Below are 17,370 nucleotides of genomic sequence, written 5' to 3' on the forward strand. Positions count from 1 at the left end.
AGCACTGGGGTAAATACAAGTTAATCAGGTTGGACACAGTCCCAGTCCCACATGGGGCTCACAGTCTTAATCCCCATTTTACAGATGAGGTAACTGAGGCCCAGAAGTAAAGTGACTGCCCAAGATCACACAGCAGACAAGTGGCAGAGCCAGGATTAGAACCCATGACCTTCTGACTCCCAGGCCCGTGCTCTATCCATTATGCCATGCGGCTTCTGGTATTTATTAAGCGCTTACTGCATGCAGAACGCTGTACAGCACGTTTGGGAGAGTACAATTCTACAGAGTTAGCTGTCCAAAATAAATATCCCTAAAAGCCAGTGCTGCTAAAGCACAACAAAAGCTTCATTTGAAAGTTTGAGGGAAGAGATCTCGCAGATGGGCCATATTTGGAGAGCAGAAGTAATGCAGAGATAAGAACTAAAACCCAGAACTCGGAGGTTTGCCTTTTGGGTTCAAGGAGAAGCAGCAGTTTTGAGGGCAGAAACAGGAGTGTGAACAAACTGCAGTTTACAACAGTGATTTCTACACTTAGTCACTGTCTCAAGTTCATTAAACCGTGACTCCGTGAAAAGATACCGGGCCTGGGAGTCAGAGGTCATGGGTTCAAATCCCGGCTCTGCCACTTGTCAGCTGTGTGACTGTGGGCAAGTCACAACTTCTCTGTGCCTCAGTTACCTCACCTGTAAAATGGGGATTAACTGTGAGCCTTACGTGGGACAACCTGTGCTTAGAACAGTGCTCCCCCAGTGCTTAGAACAGTGCTCTGCACATAGTAAGCGCTTAACAAATACCAAAACTATTATTACTGCAAACTCTGGAGTAAACCTGGCATTAAGAAAACACAGTAGGGCAACACTATGCACAATGATACCATCCAGAACCCTGAGTTGTTTTCCCTAATTAATGGCCTAGAGATGTTGGGATAAATCTTTTCCCAGCTCCAATTAATGATTAAATCCTGACATTCTACTATGGTCTGATATGATAAAGGGAATATTGTGCATTCCTGAGCCTGCAGACCCCACCAGAACGACTCACAATGTATTTTGGAATTTTTTCTCTGTCCAGCGGTTCCGTCACTTTCAGCCACCCAGATTCTCTTTCAATAGTGAAGATCCCCATGGGAGGCTTATCTGCTCCTTGGCCAGTGATACTGTAGTAAACCCTGGTCTCCTTGTCTCTGTTGGATTTGATCTAAAAACAAAATAAATCAAATCAGCAAAAAGGAAGTGGGGTGACAGGAGCAAGGAAGAGGTTGCAGAACAAGGGGCTATAGAGCCCTGACTTCACATTTCCTTCTTATTCTTCCTAATCAACTCTATCCCACAAAGCAATCATTGCTTTCCTATTATATTTAATACTTGGATGGTCCCACACCAAAGCAAGAAAATGTTTCCGTCATACCTGAACCAGATTTTTAGGGAACGGTCCCTTTTCATTCTCAGGACAGTTGATGGGAGGGATAACCCAGTCCCTCTTCTGTCTCTTCAGACCAGAGTGGGATTGAGGGAACAGCAGCACTTTTGAATGTTCTCCAGGAGAAGACTCCTAAGGGACAGAAATTGAGAAGCAAAAGCAGATGATTCAGGATTTACAAAAGAGGCCTCATACTATCCTTGTTTAAGATCCTCCAACCTTCAGATTCCTGCACAATTAGCAGAGTTCTGTCAAATACACTGCTGCTTTTGGTGATGTCTAATTATATTTCAGTCAAAAACTTCCCATTTCGTTTTACAGCTCTGAATTCCATCCTTTCTCCCCTAACAGGTTCCCCCAAACCCTCCAAATGCCCTCCCCCTACAAGGAAACAAAATCTGAAAAATTCAAGCAACTTCTCCAGGAGAAGTATCTCTTGATTTACTCAGTCAAGGTAGTCAGCAGAGTATTAGGAATGGAAGAGTATCTTGGGACTGTGTGAATGATGACATTTCACAATAACAGTAATAAAAATCTCACCAAATAAACATACCGGAGTCAGAGAAGCTACCACTAACTAGGAAACTTGAGCTGTCGGCCCTAAATAAGAGCTTCGATTTAGATTTCATCAGAAAGAAGTGACTGAGAATAAAATAACTCTTCATGGGGTTTTAGTATTGATTAGCCTCGCACCATTAAAGGTCCAAGCACATTACTGCAAGAGAGGATGGAAGGAAAGTAGAAATTATTTCAGAACCTCCTGGCGTCATTAGTAAGCAAATGATTCTTTAACTGAATATAAATGATTTAACAGGAGTAGAGAGTAAAGGCTCCTGGAATAATTTCCATTCTCACCAACGGAAATTCTCACCATTATATGTGCACCTACATATGGTCATTCTCAAAATGACATTATTCATTCAATCGTATTTACTGAGCCCTTACTGTGTGCAGAGCACTGTACTAAGCACTGGGGAGAGTTGTGTGTATGCTCTGCACTCAGTAAAATGCTCAATAAACACCATTCATTCATTCATTCAATAGTATTTATTGAGCACTTACTATGTGCAGAGCACTGTACTAAGTGCTTGGAATGTACAATTCGGCAACAGATAGAGACAATCCCTGCCCATTGACCGGCTTACAGTCTAATCAGGGGAAATAGATAGACAAGAACAATAGCAATAAATAAAATCAAGGGGATGTACATCTCATTAACAAAATAAATAGGGTAATAAAAATATATACAAATGAGCAGACGAGCACAGTGCTGAGGGGAGGGAAAGGGAGGGGGAGGAGCAGAGGGAAAGAGGGGGAAAGGGGGCTTAGCTGAGGGGAGGTGAAAGGGGGGGCAGAAAGGCAGCAGAGGGAGCAAAGGGAAAAGGGGAAGCTCAGTCTGGGAAGGCCTCTTGGAGGAGGTGAGCTCTCAGTAGGGCTTTGAATAGGGGAAGAGAATTAGTTTGGCAGAGGTGAGGAGGGAGGGCATTCCAGGGCAGCGGGAGGACGTGGGCCAGGGGTCAACGGCGGGATAGGCGAGAACGGGGGACGGTGAGGAGGTGGGCGGCAGAGGAGTGGAGCCTATGGGATGGGCAGTAGAAAGAGAGAAGGGAGGAGAGGAAGGAGGGGGCAAGGTGACGGAGAACCTTGAAGCCTACTGATGGACTGTATGAGAGTATGGAGATGGGAGGGAGTGGGGAAGAGAGAGGGATTAATCATCTGCCAACCAAGTGAGATGGAGAAATGGAGAAAGCAAAGCAAGAGTTAAGATGCCAGGTACTGCCACGACAACCGGACTTTATGTCTCTCCCTCCCCCACGCCACCATCCATCAAGAAAGAAAATAAAAATCCACCAAGAGGTATTAAAATCTCAGCAACTTGGATTTTCCAGGTGACGGAGGCAGCCAAGGATTCGCTTCCACAGAAGAAAGGGAGGAATACAGCCAGATAATTCCTAGAAAGGATAATACTACTTTCCCCTCATAATCTCCTTTTATATGAAGCAGGACTAATCCCACACGTATTACTATGTGCTAGGCATTCTGTTAAGTGCTGGGGGAGATCATTCAAATCAAAGATAGTTCCTGTCCCACAATTTTAGAGATATAGGGAGAGTGTGTATTTTGTCCCCATTTTATAAATGAAGAAACTGAGGCACAGAGAGGTTTAATGACACAAAGCAGGCCAATGGCAGAGCTGGGCCTAGAATTCAGGTCTCCTGACTCAGTCCCATGTTCTTCCCATTAGGCGATACTGCCTCCCTCTTCTCCAAAAATTCCTCCCCATTAAAGAACTAGTTAATTGGCACCATACCTGTGTACAAAGTAGAGGACAAAGAAATGACTGCTTCTTGGTGAGTTAATTGCCCTCCAGCACAAAGCAAGCCATTATAAAATAATGTGGTCTAGTGGGAAACAGCATGACCTAGTGAGAAGAGCACAGGCTTGCAAGTGGGAAGATCTGGGTTCTAATCCCAGCTCTACCAATTGCCCGCTGTGTGCGCCTTGGAAAAATCTCTTAACTTCTAGATGACTCAGTTTCCTCACCTGTAAAATGGGGAATGCCTGTTCTCCCTCCTCTTTAGACTGTCAACCCAAGAAGGGACAGAGACCATGTCCAACCTGATCATCTCATACCGACTCCAGCGATTAGTACAATGCTTGGCACATAGTGAGCGTTTAACACATAGCATTAAGAAAAAGAAACAACCCAAGAAAGAATTAATTAGGAATGACTATCCTTTCCAACCATTAATAAGCAGTATGCAAATATACCTGGTGGTGATGGTGTTGTGCTGCTCTTTTCAGGGTAACTTTAGTAGAGAGCTTGTTGCCAGTGGCATCCCAAGCATGGATGTTGAAACTCATTTCTAAGTTATGAAGCCATACAGGATGCTTGACTGCAACCACTCCATTGGTTGCCACTTTGAATCGTGTGTCTTCAAGAAGGTAAGCTGTTCTCCTGCTTCCGGAGCAGTCTTCAAAACTCACTGAAGAGCAAAATATGCACCGATTAGAACTATTAGGATGATAAATGGAGTCATTCTCATTCAGAAGTATTCAAGGTGAACCTACCTCAAAAACCCACCAGGGTCCCAAACTCAGGACCTGAAGTTGTTTTACTTAAATCCCAAATATAAAAACATGGATTCCAAGTCACAATCCAATAGAATACAGAATTTCATGTCATTCCATAAAGGGTCCTGTTGATGAGCAGTCTTAAAAAAGGCAAAAAAAAAACAAAAAACCTTCTCCAACATAGCTCCAAATAAGAACAGAAAGAGCCATCAATCCAATGCCTTTAACTCATAATAAAAGCTAAGTGCTTGGAAAATGTAAACCTCATCTGCTTGGACAATTCTGTCAACAAGCCAAGACACCACACTGCATCATCATCATCAGTGGCATTTACTAAGGATCAGGGTGTAATGCACTGTACTAAGCACTTGGGAGAGTACAACAGAAGCATGACACCTGATTGCTGCCCTCAGGGAGTTTACAGTCTAACAAGGTGGACAAACAAAAAGTATTTAGAAACAGTGAAAGCAGGAAGATAGGGCAGGAAATAGTACAAATTATATTGGGATGAAAATAGCTGAATAATTGAAAATACAAATAAAATATACATAGGTATAAGTGCTGAGGAAAGAAAGGAAATGCAATTGCTAAGAGTGGTGCTTTTCTCCTTGTTTTGCTTGATGGTTTTTTTTTTTTTTTTTAGAAAAGATGGAGGGAGAATGTTGGCTAGTAATTACTTCTATATTGAATTCCACATTTAAAAACCTACTTATAATGTTCACCCTAAAGTGCTTAACATTCTTTATTAGTCACACTCTTCAGGAGGAAGAACTATCAAGTGGCAATAGATGATCAAGCCTCAGACAGCTTAAGACTGGGGCAGAGTCAGCTGTGAATCAATCCAAACAATTGTATTTTTGAGCACTTATGTGCAGAGCACTGTGCTAAGCACTTGGGAGAGCACAAAACATCAGAATTAGTAGATGTGTTCCCTGCCAATAACGAGCTTACAGTCTAGAGGAGGCACTCACACTTTAGACTTCTCTTCTCTAGGTTCAACAACTGCAATTTCTTTTTCCGTTTAATTATTTTTGACACTTCTCCATGTGACCATTCCTCACATTTTGAAGTGAAATGATTTAAACTAACATAAAGATATGTAATTGAGTGCTGGGATGAAATGGCTAAGGAAGGTGGGATTTAGAGGTCTTTCCCAACTAAGCCTTCGTTTCCTCTTCTCCTACTCTCCTGTCACCCTTGAACTTGGATTTGCATCCTCTATTCACCCTTCCCTCAACTCCACCGCACTTACGTATTCGTAATTTATTTTATTTATATTAATGTCTGTATCCCCATCTAGACGGTAAGCTCGTGGTGGACAGGGAACATGTCTACCAACTCTGTTATAGTGTACTCTCCTAAGTGGTCAGTACAGTGCTCTGCACATAGTAAGCACTCAATAAATACTAATGATGGATTGATAGAAATGGGGAATGCCTTCTGGAGGAGGTGATATTTTTGATGGTGAGAAGGGTTATGATTTGATAGATTTGAGAGGGGAGAGATTCCACAAGGGATCTAAGGTGTGTATATTTTTATATATTATTATATTACTCTATTTTATTAATGATGTGTATATATCTATGATTCTACTTAAATTATTTTGAGGGTATTGATGCCTGACTACTTGTTTTGTTTTGCTGCCTGTCTCCCCCTTTTAGACTGTGAGCCCATTGTTGGGCAAGGATTGTCTCTATCCATTACCGAATTGTACATTCCAAGCGCTTAGTACAGTGCTCTGCATACAGTAAGGGCTCAATAAATACGACTGAATGAATAAATGAATGAATCTTACAGTGAGGAATGCGTGAGGTGTAGTTAGGAGAAGAGAGGGAGAAGCAAAGGAGGCCTGAGACGCTAGCTGGTGGAAAGCCTTAAATCCAATTGTTAGAAGTCTTTGTTCAAGGCAGAGGGGAATGGGAAGCCAGTGGAGATTTCTGAGAGGCATTTTACATAGATAATTATGAATCATGGGGTGATGCATTCTGAATGACCTTTTACGAAGATGATTTGAGCCTCTGCAAAGGGGCTTAAGGCAGAATGGAGCCTGTTGTACTAATTCAGCCGCCAAGTAATAGAAGCTTGTCCTATGGTGGTGGTAAAGGAGGAGAGAAGGGATAGATATATGAAATAGTACAGAAGAACGAGCAGGATTTGAAGAAAAACTAAAAATAAGTGAGGAGAGGAGTCAATTTGACACTAAAGCTATGTTTTAGGGGGAGTATGGTGGTGTTTACAACAGTTATGGTAAAGTTAGGAGGAGAAGATCGTTTAGGAGGAAGATGGGGAGTTCAGTTATTGACATACTGAGTTTCAAGTGACTGTGGAGCATTCAGATGGAGAGCACTTGAACGTAAAAGGAGATACTCGATTGTAAAGCCTATGAGAGATCAAGGCTGACAAAGGTTAATCTGGATGCAGACTGGGGGCAGGTATGGGATACTATGTTGAGAAACTGGGTTTCATACAGTTAGAACATTCTGCAGCTCTGTTGCTTTTTGAATCATACTTCTGAATTGACCCGAGTATGGTTAATTTTGACCTTCAAGGCTTTCCACTGTACCAGTGCCTTTCTGTATCTGTGCTTTATTTTTGTTTCCTAAGGAAACTACCCTGCACTTTTCCCTCCTGAATGTCAGATTAATGAAATTACAGTTGGATACATTTCAAATAGGGCCATCTCGATTTCTTCCATTGAGGGCGCGCCTTTTGATCCCCTTGGGGTTAACTCCCATTCCTTTTCCTTCCATAAAGTCAGAAAAAGATAGAGAGGAAAGAAAGCTCTTCCTCTGACAACAACGGAAATTCAAAGCAGAGCAAGTAATGGTCTTTGTTTTCAATTCCCCTGCAATTCCTGTTTCCCCCACTTGGTGTCACCCTAGCAAAATCCAAAGGAGCTACGAGTCCATCTAGGTCGGAGGTGTCCAGCCTAGTCCAGGGAGGGGCATTTAATATTGGTATTTGTTAAGCGCTTACTATGTGCAGAGCACTGTTCTAAGCGCTGGGGTAGATATAGGGTTATCAGGTTGTCCCACGTGAGGCTCCCAGTCTTAATCCCCATTTTACAGATGAGGGAACTGAGGCCCAGAGAAGTTGTGACTTGCCCACAGTCACACTGCTGCCAAGTGGCAGCACCAGGATTCAAACCCATGACCTCTGACTCCCAAGCCCGGGCTCTTTCCACTGAGCCACGCGTTTCCAAAATTCTTCCTTTGGATATTTATTTCCGAAAAGGGCAGGCCCTACTCTCTGGAGAAATGCATCACTTGATCACTTCCATTTATCGGTAGAGTTAAGGTAAAGGCAGCAACAAAATCTTCTATGCTGAATCCCTGACAGCTCACTTCTAGCAAGCACAACATGCTGGGAATGAACACAAAAACATCCCTCCCTTCCCTAAATATTAGCCCTCAGTTGGCTGACCGCTAACTAGAGCCTATATCGATAGCACCACACCGAGAGTATGATTCAATAACCCTCCTTGAGGTGTCCACCCGTTAGCAAGTAAAGAAAGGTACCCCTGAGTACCCTAGAACAAGAGTAGTCACAACAAAATCTGAAATTGTAATTATCATCTGGAATGGCGAAGTATTTTAGGAATTTACCCCACCCTTGGGCAGAATTCCAAGGAGATGGGGATGGGACTTGAGACACACCAAGCAGCATTTGAGGTTTTCTCCGAACCCTCATCTAACCGAAATAAAACAGTACTTCCAGCTATGCCATCTTTTCCTTCCAGATGCGTAGGATGAGAAGAAACAAAACAGGTAAGGGGAAGACGAGAGAAAAAGAATGGGAGCAAGGACAGGGGAGATTAGCAAATCCTTGATTCTGTAATTAGAAAACAGCAGGAAAAACTTGAAAACTTTACAAAGGACTTCTTTTGGAGTGATTAACAGAACCTGAAACGTCTTATTAAAATGTACTTCTATAAATCTCCTTATATATAATGGAATATGAACTTTTCCTGCTCTGCTCTCAATCCTACAAAGTGGCAAGCAGACTCAGCAGGAATTTCTAGGTAGTGCCCTTCCCTGGCAAGCTGATCCTTTGTGCTGATGCCTCTGAAGATGAATGAGAAGTAGCTATGACACTCCCACGCCGGCCTACCCTGCCCTCAGGGCAGGAGAGTTCCAGAAAACTCCAGTTAAGCCAACAAAGGGAAGAGCAGAGCTTTTTAGGCAAAACTCAGATTCTCTTTTTCACTAGTAATAGTCCTTTTCCACAACTCCTTGGGGTAAACTAGAGGGCAAGCTTGTTGTGGGTGGGGAATGTATCTAGACTCTCCCAAGCGCTCTGCATACAGTAAACGCTCAATAAATACGATCAACTGACTACTGCTAAATCGAATTAGAAAACTGATGTTCTAAGACATGAATGCCATCCTACTGTACCCCAAGTTGCTAAGTGGCATGGGCAAATGAGATCACTTCACTGTTTCTGTGTACCTTATCTGTAAAATGGGAGTGCCACTATTTTCCCACTTTTATTGTATGATGATATTCCTATGCATTCCCAAATATATACAGTAAATGCTCAATAAATACCACTGATTGATTGATTTTTACTAATTTTAAGATCTGAAAGTCAGCCATGGATACCAGAGCATCTTCACTTGGATGTTCCCCCGATACCCAAACAGAATTCATCTTTCCACCCAAACTCTGTCCTCCTGTTGACTTTCCCAATTCTGTAGACACCACCACCACCCTGCCTGTCTTATAAGTCCATAACCTTGGCATTATCCTTGACTTCGCTTTCTCTCATTCAATCCACATATTCAAATCTTTCATCAAATTTTATTGGGTCTACCTTCACAGCTTCTCCAGAATCTGCCCTTTCCTCTCCATTCAAACTATTACACTGATTCACACACTTTATCATATTCTGCCTTTGACTACTACATCAGGCTCCTCCCTCATCACCCTACCTCCTCTCACTCCTCACTCCAGTCTATACTTCACTCTGTTGCCCAAATTATTTTCCTAAAAAGAAAAAAAAATTCCAGTCCGGTCTTCCCATTCCTTAATAGCCTCCAGTGGTTGTTTATCCACCTCTGCAAACAGAAACTCCTTTCCATCGGCTTTCAAACACTGTCATCTGTCACCACCTTTCCTTACTTTGCTGATCTACAACTAAGCCCCCACACACTTCATTCCTCTAATGCCAGCCTACTCATTATACCTCAATCACAAGAAGCAGAGTGGCTCAGTGGAAAGAGCACGGGTTTGGGAGTCAGAGGTCCTGTGTTCTAATCCCAGCTCCGCCACTTGTCATTTGTGTGACTTTGGGCAAGTCATTTGACTTCTTTAAAAATAATAATAATGTTGGTATTTGTTAAGCGCTTACTATGTGCAGAGCACTGTTCTAAGCGCTGGGGGAGATACAGGGTAATCGGGTTGTCCCACGTGAGGCTCACAATTAATCCCCATTTTACAGATGAGGTAACTGAGGCACAGAGAAGTGAAGTGACTTGTCCACAGTCACACAGCTGACAAGTGGCAGAGCCGGGAGTCGAACCCATGACCTCTGACTCCGAAGCCCAGGCTCTTCCCACTGAGCCACGCTGCAGTTACCTCATCTGTAAAATGGGGATTAAGATTGTGAGACCCATGTGGGTCAACCTGATCACCTTGTATCGATCGCCCTCCGCAGTGCTTAGAACAGTGCTTTGCAGATAGTAAGCACTTCACAAATACCTTCATTATCATTATTATCTTGCTGCTGAACCCTTGCCCACAACCTCCCTCTGGCCTCTTTCAACTCCCTCCCTCTTCGCATCCAACAGACCTCCTACTCTCCCCACCTTCAAAGCCATCTTAAATCCCATCTCCTCCAAGAGGTCTTCCCTGACAAAGCCTTCATGTTCCCAACTGTCCCTTCTGTGTCACCTAAGAAGTTGGGTCTGTACTCTTTGCCCACTTGAGATCCACCCCACCCTCATCTTTGCAGCACTACAGACATGCCCTTATCTCCTGCCATTACACCGAGCTGAATTTATTTCAATGCCCATCTCCTCCTCTAGGCTACAAACTCTTTGTGGGCAGGAATTGTGTCTAACAACTCTACTGTGGTGTAATCTCTCCGAAAGACTTAGTTCAATGCTTAGCACACATGAATGATTGCAAACAACAGCATCTCAGTAAACAATCATTTCAAGAGGAGGAAAAAAACCCTCAAAAATAATTCAAAAGATTTTGGTAATGTGAGGTGAAACTATATGAGAGCTTCTAATTCAATGGCTTGACAACATTCTTTCCTTGCCTTGCCATTAAGCATACCCACTTGAAGAATTTATTTTCTTCCCCCACAACAGGAATGTGAGTGGGTACGCTACAAGACGGCCTCAGAGCTGCTCTGTCTACTTTTGGAAGATAGCCTTTTATGAATTTCAAAAAAGAGAGCCCAAATATCAACACTGTGTGGTTGCAGCAAATCATCATCCCTCAGAGACAGTAACTGCTCAGTTTTTTTCCCCACAGCTAATGCGATAATCTGGACCCTTGGAAACAGTTGCTTTAGAGTAGTTTTTCCACATAAAAGTGTCAGTTATTTATTGTTTTAGCCTTTCTCGATTACCTTCCCACAACTGAGACATGACATAACTTTATTTTAATTTTATACTAATGAACGTTTGAACTAAAGTGCCAAGAGCATCAACCAACCACACATTAAAAGGAGTGATACACATGACCCTCCAACAGGGTAAACAAAGATCAGATCATGAAACAGACTACTTTTGAGGCTTATTCATATGAGACTGCCATTGAAGCTCCTTACTCTACCATTTCCCCTATCTACTTTACTATTCTCCCAACCCTAATCTATTTTAATATCTGCCTCCTCCTGTAGACTGCAAGTTCTTGTAGGGAGCTATCACGTCTACAAACTCTGTTGTACTGTACTTTCCCAAGTGCTTAGTACAGTGCTCTGCACAGGGTAGATGCTCAAAAAAATACTGATTTTTTTTAATGTATTAGCAGTTTCCAACTACAGTAATGACAAGAAGGCAGAAAAGCTGGTTCATTGTTAGTCAGTATTTTTAAGGAGCATCAAATGTGTACAGAGAACTGTATTAAGCACTTGAGAAAGTGCAATAGAAGCAAATAACACGGACCCTGCCCTCAAGGAGTTATAGGAAGAAAAGTTATGGGAAGCAGTGTGGCCTAGTAGAAAAAGTATGGGCTCGAAGACAGGGCGGTGGTGTCAGATGGTCCTGAGTTTGAATCCTAGCCCCTCACTTGTCTACTGTGTGATCTTGGGCAAATCACTTAACTTCTCAGTGCCTCAGTTCCCTCATCTGTAAAACAGGGATTAAGACTGTGAGCCCCACGTAGAACATGAACTGTGTCCCAATTGGTTATTTACCTCAGTGCTTAGTTCAGTGCCTGGCACAGAGTAAACACTTAACAAATATCATTTAAAAAAAGGAAAAGAAAATACATGTGAGCACTGCAATTAGAAAAAAAAGTCACCCCCTATTCTCAATTAGCTGAGTGCAAATTTTGCCTTCTCACTAGTTAAATGGCATAATTCAAGATCACATAACTCCCTGAACACTTGGCTTCAATTCTAATATCAATGTTCATAAAGTTTGTAACGACTCTGGGGCTGGTAGCATAACTATTACTACCCAGCCCCCGCAGACAGACCAAACACAGGGCAAAGACATACTCCGTACCTCAGTTCACTCAACTGTAAAATGAGGATACCTGTTCTTCCTACTTAGACTGTGAGCCCTATCCAGGACAGGGATTGAGTCCTACCTAATTAACTTGTACCTACCCCATTGCTCAGAACAGTGTTTGACACACAGTAACGCTTAACAAATACCATTAAAAAACAATTTGAAAAGAATACTAAAATCTCAACTTTGTTGACAAGGATTACAGAGACCAACAACTTAAGTTTGATGAATTTGAAGCTCAAATTTTGGATGGGAATGAATGCAAGAAGGAACAAAATAAAAAACTGTTTCCACCCAAATCACACACTCCCACACACACACATTTTTAATACCAGAGTTTGTACTGGGCCATAAACCAATTACTGTTCACAGGGCAGTTTTAAAGAAAAGCTGACAGCCACAGAAATGAGGGCGCTTGGTTTCAAGGTCTAAAAATCTAATGAATGTCCTCGAAACTTTGTACAACTACACTCAGTCATTGTGGTGAGTCAATGCTCCTCCAATCAGCCAGCTTTTTAACCTGGAACATTTTTTCTGTAAGAGATAAGCAGCTTGCCGTATCAGGTTTCCCAAGTGAAATTCTTCTAGTGAACACACAAAGCTTCTGTTGTGCACTGGCTGAGCTATGCAACTGACCCCCATCAAAATCTTTGGTTGACTGAAAGCTCCCAGGTGATAGTAAGAGGAGGAAGCTTATTTTTCTCCAGCTTATGGTGGATAAAGCATCCTCATGCAGGACAAGTTAAATAAGAGCTCTGCCTTACTATATAGTAAAACATGTTATCAATCAATATTTATTATGGGCAGAGCACTGTACTACGCTCTTGGGAGAGGTACAATACAACAGAGTTGGTGGTAGACACATTCCTTGCCCACAGGAAGCTTAGATCTAGTGAGGGAGAGAGATGTTACAATAAATATAGATATGTACAAGAGTGCTGTGGAGCTGAGGGTTGGTTGACTATCGGGCTTAAAAGTACAGATCCAAGTGCTTATGGGACACAAAAGGGAGAGGAAAAGGGGTGGGGGGAGGGCTTAAACAGGGAAGGACTCTTGAGGGAGATGTGATTTTAATAAGGCTTTGGAGGTGGGGAAAATGATGGCCTCATATATGAAGTGGAGGGAATTCCAGGCCAGAAAAAGGATATGGGCAAGGGGTCAGTAGCATGAGGGATAAGACTGAGGCCGAGTGAGTACGTTGGCAGTTAGTAAGTGAAATAGATGGACTGGGTGGGTGGTCAAAGAAAATCAGCGAGGTGCAGCAGGAGGAGGTGAGCTGGTTGAGTACTTTAAAGTGGTTGGTAAGGAATTTCTAGATGGGCAAACACTGGAGGTTCTTGGTGGGTGGGGAGACATGGACTGAATGTTGTTTTAGAAAATTGATCCAGGTGGTAGAGTGAAGTAAGGCCTGGGGTGGAGAGAGACAGGAGGCAGGGAGGTCAGCGAGGAGAGATATAAGTGCTTACATAGACTAGTAGTAGTTTGGATGGAAAAGAAAGGGGGATTTTAGTGATGTTGTGAAGGTAGAACTGACAGGATTTGATGATAGATTAAATATGAGGGTTGAAAGAAAGAGATGAATTGAGGATAATGCCATGGTTATGGGCTTGAGAGATAGGGAGGATATTATATCTAATAAAACCCAACAAATGTATACAGTTAAGAATGAACCATTTTAATACTACTTAGAATTTACAAATGTGCCAAAAATGATCAAATTTACACCATGCAAGTGATATATTTTGCCAAGTAAAGCTAGGGAAATATGCTGCTCAGTCAAGGCTAGGTGAATTTCATTTTCTGCCTTGATGAAGAAAACTTCCTGTATAAATTGGGTTTTTAGGAGGCAGATATTGAGCTGATCATAAGCAACCACATTTTTCCCCAACAATTTTGGCAGAAAGTTCAATTTAAACTAACTACAAAGAGGAGGCAAGTTCTGAGCTCATCAAAGGAATCTATCAGCGAGCCATGGGCTTTCCCACCTGACTGGCAGGTAGTGGTGTGGTCAGTAATCTGGACAAAACACACACTCAGGCACACACAAAGACACACACACTCATAAGACTGAAAATGCCACTGCTAAGTCGGAGGCAGTTTTCACTTTTTACTTCAGAGCACTTTTTCGATAAAAGATAGAGTGAAAAGCACTGGCGGTTTTAGTTGTGGGGTGTATAAGCCTTCTCTGGATTCTAATATGGGAGGGAATACTATTACCAGGTCACTTGAACTTTTCATGGGTTGAAGGAGGGGGCGAGAGAAAGAGGTGTATAAAAAGGAACACTTTTTAAAAAAAATTTGAGTATATCTAGGTTAATAAACACTTGTTATGCAAATAATTAAAAGAATAACACAATAGGGGCCCTCAGTGAGCAATGTCCATTTCAGGCTAGAGAAGCAAAGTTCTGGGAGCAGAAGAGAACTAAGCAGGGATTATCAGGCTTCAATCCAGAGGAGGTTCAGATTTCCCTGTATTTCCTGGTGGTCTGCCACTCTACCCTATTCCTCTGGCCCATCTCATTTGAAAGTACCCAAACTATTTGCCAGTATGCAACTCCTAAGGGGATTGGCACCCAGGAGATGGACACCATCATTTTGGGGTACCCACACCACTCCTTGCTGAGTTAAGTTCCTCCCGCCAGCTGTAGCTACAAATGTAGCTGTAGCTACAAAGTCCCTCCCGCCAGCTCATCTAAAAATGAGACCTCACTGGGCTTCAAAATGTGAAGAGGGAAATCTGAAAGATCACTAGATAAAGAAGAACTTTTCCCCACCTTTTGCATATTATCTTCTCAAAGTTTGCATTTTTGCAAGTAACTGAAAACCCTCAAACCAATGACCCGTTAAAAGGTCAGTTTTCCAAAGAAGCATCTCTGTTTTTTCTAAAGATAGGCTAAAATGATTGGGCTGAATTCTGGATGTCACTTGATGGCAGGTAACCTCTATCCACTGCTCGGTTACTCACCTGTTTAAGTTTCAACGAAACCTCATGCTATTCTACAGTAGTTAGTACGAAGGAAAGTGACTGCGAGCGTGCAAGTCACAATGCTGAATTTCAAAGAAGCAACTTACACTTCTAGCAGAGACTGAGGGAAGGAAGAGGATATTGAGAAGTAGTGAATGAACGGCAAAGGAGTACATTATTCCTGGTCTACTATTCCTGAGGAGACGGAGAGTTTCCCCAGTACTCCCTAATAAATATGAGAAGAGCTGACTAGAAAAAGCACATAACTTATTTTCCAACAAAATTCTGCAGGCCTTAACCCTAGTGTAATCTGAAGAACTCTTGCTGAAAATATTTCAAGACTTTCGTTTCATCAGTTAGGCAATTCAAGAAGTAAAAATGAGAGTGCTGCTCCATTTGAAATGAACAATAAGTGATTCCCCATACTCTTGACATTTGAAACAAGATTCCCAAACTACCTAACAGGACAGCAGGAATTAGAGGAACTTCCCCTCAGATGACACTCAACTGTTCAGGTCACATGTATTTGCAGATGACTCTAGAACAAGTGCTCACTTGTCCAGCAATTTTTTTGAAAGAAGAAATAAGTGTTATCATCTTTGACAAAGACAACAAGGCATTTGTTTCAATGTATTTTTAAAGTCTTTAATTTTGAAGGCATATGGCTGAAAGTGCCCCACAGCACTTATGTCCATATCTGTAAGTTATTTATTTATATTGTCTATCTTCCCCTCTACACTGTATATTTGCTGTGTGCAGGGAATGTGTCTGTGTTTATTGTTATATTGTACTCTCCCATGCACTTTGGACAGTGCTCTGCACACAGTAAGCGCTCAATAAATATGACTGACTGATACTGAGACCTTTTAAACACTATTCCCCGGAAGAAATGTCTTATTTAATGTAATTACCTCTTACTAGAGCAATCTAGTAACACTGCTTTATGCCCACTCAGTCCAGAAGAACAGTGTCCCCCTGCAGGAAAACTTCAGTGGCTTTTAAGACTCTGATCAAAATTTACAATTCCCAAGTTTTAAGTCTTGAAATTATTACAGAACCTGTGATTTTTAATAATGTTCTCCTGATCACATTTTAAAGGGGTAAACTCAAAGAAGGCAGAAGGCATTTTTAGGTATTCCAAGTGTGCTTCATTGTCAATAGGGGCAGAGCAGACATGCCCTGTTGGCATGAGATCAGATCAGATAGAGTGGCTCAGTTGGACTAGAACAGACTAGAACACTAAATGAATAAACTGGGCCCAGATTACAACTCTGCCAATGTGAGTTAGTAATTTCCTTTTGTGAAATGTCAATAGCCGCTAAATAGAAGCAAATTTTACATGATCTATACTGGGTAAATAATGTCAATGTAGCTTTTAAATCCAAAATTGATTCTAATTTCAAAAGAGCTGAACATCTTCAATTACAGACTGATTTAATACATATGTTGGTTTTTCAAATGCTAACTCCCATTCACTATATAGCAAGCAATGTCAAATGTGTAATCCCACAAATCAGAGGGCTGAAGGCTGAAGTCAGAGCGGGGAAAGGGGAAGGGGTATGTAATCTGAACTCTGTTCATACAGCTACCCAAACAGATTTCAGCAAGGAAGTACTTTGCAAATCACAGACTAGAGGTCTATGTGAGGTCATTTGGTCCAACCTTCTGCTGCCTGTTGAAAGACTAAGCCACTGGGAGGACATGATTGTTATTCTTTCTCCATGCTTTTTCATAAAGAGAGTAAGAGATAGGGGCATTTTTGGAAAGGTCACAAGTTTCAAAAATGGAGTCAAGAAGAATGTTAATTACAGCCCATCAATTCTCCATCACAACCCTACTTCTCTACCAGACCACTTGAACCCTCAGGTCAGCACAGAAGATAACCATTCATCATCTGCTTTCATTATTTTGGTGCCCATGACAATTTCTGTAGAGCCTTCCTAGAGAGAAGGGGAAAAAAAACCCAAACTTTTCCTCTTATTCAGAGGCTTTCCCCTCGAGCCCAGCCCTCTCCCCCCCACTGCAGATACCTATATGGACCTATTTCACAGAGATTATAGTGTAAATTACATAAATTACTGTTGATATCAGACTTCTAAGATCTGCCTTAGATAAAGGTAGATAGAGAAAGGTAAAGGGCCCGTTACTGCCTCCATTTTCCTAAATCCAGCTTCCTTAGAGACTTGGGAAACTGTTAAGTATGTCTTCAAATAGACCATTCAAA

The 17,370-nt window shown here is 42.0% G+C and overlaps 1 protein-coding gene across 1 annotated transcript in view; it reads right to left on the reverse strand.

Moving 5' to 3' along the window:
- CDH1 (cadherin 1) overlaps positions 1-17,370 on the reverse strand; it is a 55,811-nt gene that overhangs the window by 16,025 nt on the left and 22,416 nt on the right. The window contains exons 3-5 of the mRNA XM_029075393.1: positions 4,192-4,406; positions 1,408-1,551; positions 1,042-1,197 (exon numbers count right to left, since the gene is read on the reverse strand). Of these exons, the coding sequence (XP_028931226.1) occupies positions 1,042-1,197; positions 1,408-1,551; positions 4,192-4,406 (515 nt within the window). The remainder of the gene's footprint in view (positions 1-1,041; positions 1,198-1,407; positions 1,552-4,191; positions 4,407-17,370) is intronic.

The sequence above is a fragment of the Ornithorhynchus anatinus genome, chromosome 11, assembly GCF_004115215.2.
Source record: "Ornithorhynchus anatinus isolate Pmale09 chromosome 11, mOrnAna1.pri.v4, whole genome shotgun sequence".
In the NCBI taxonomy this organism is placed as follows: Eukaryota; Metazoa; Chordata; class Mammalia; order Monotremata; family Ornithorhynchidae; genus Ornithorhynchus; species Ornithorhynchus anatinus.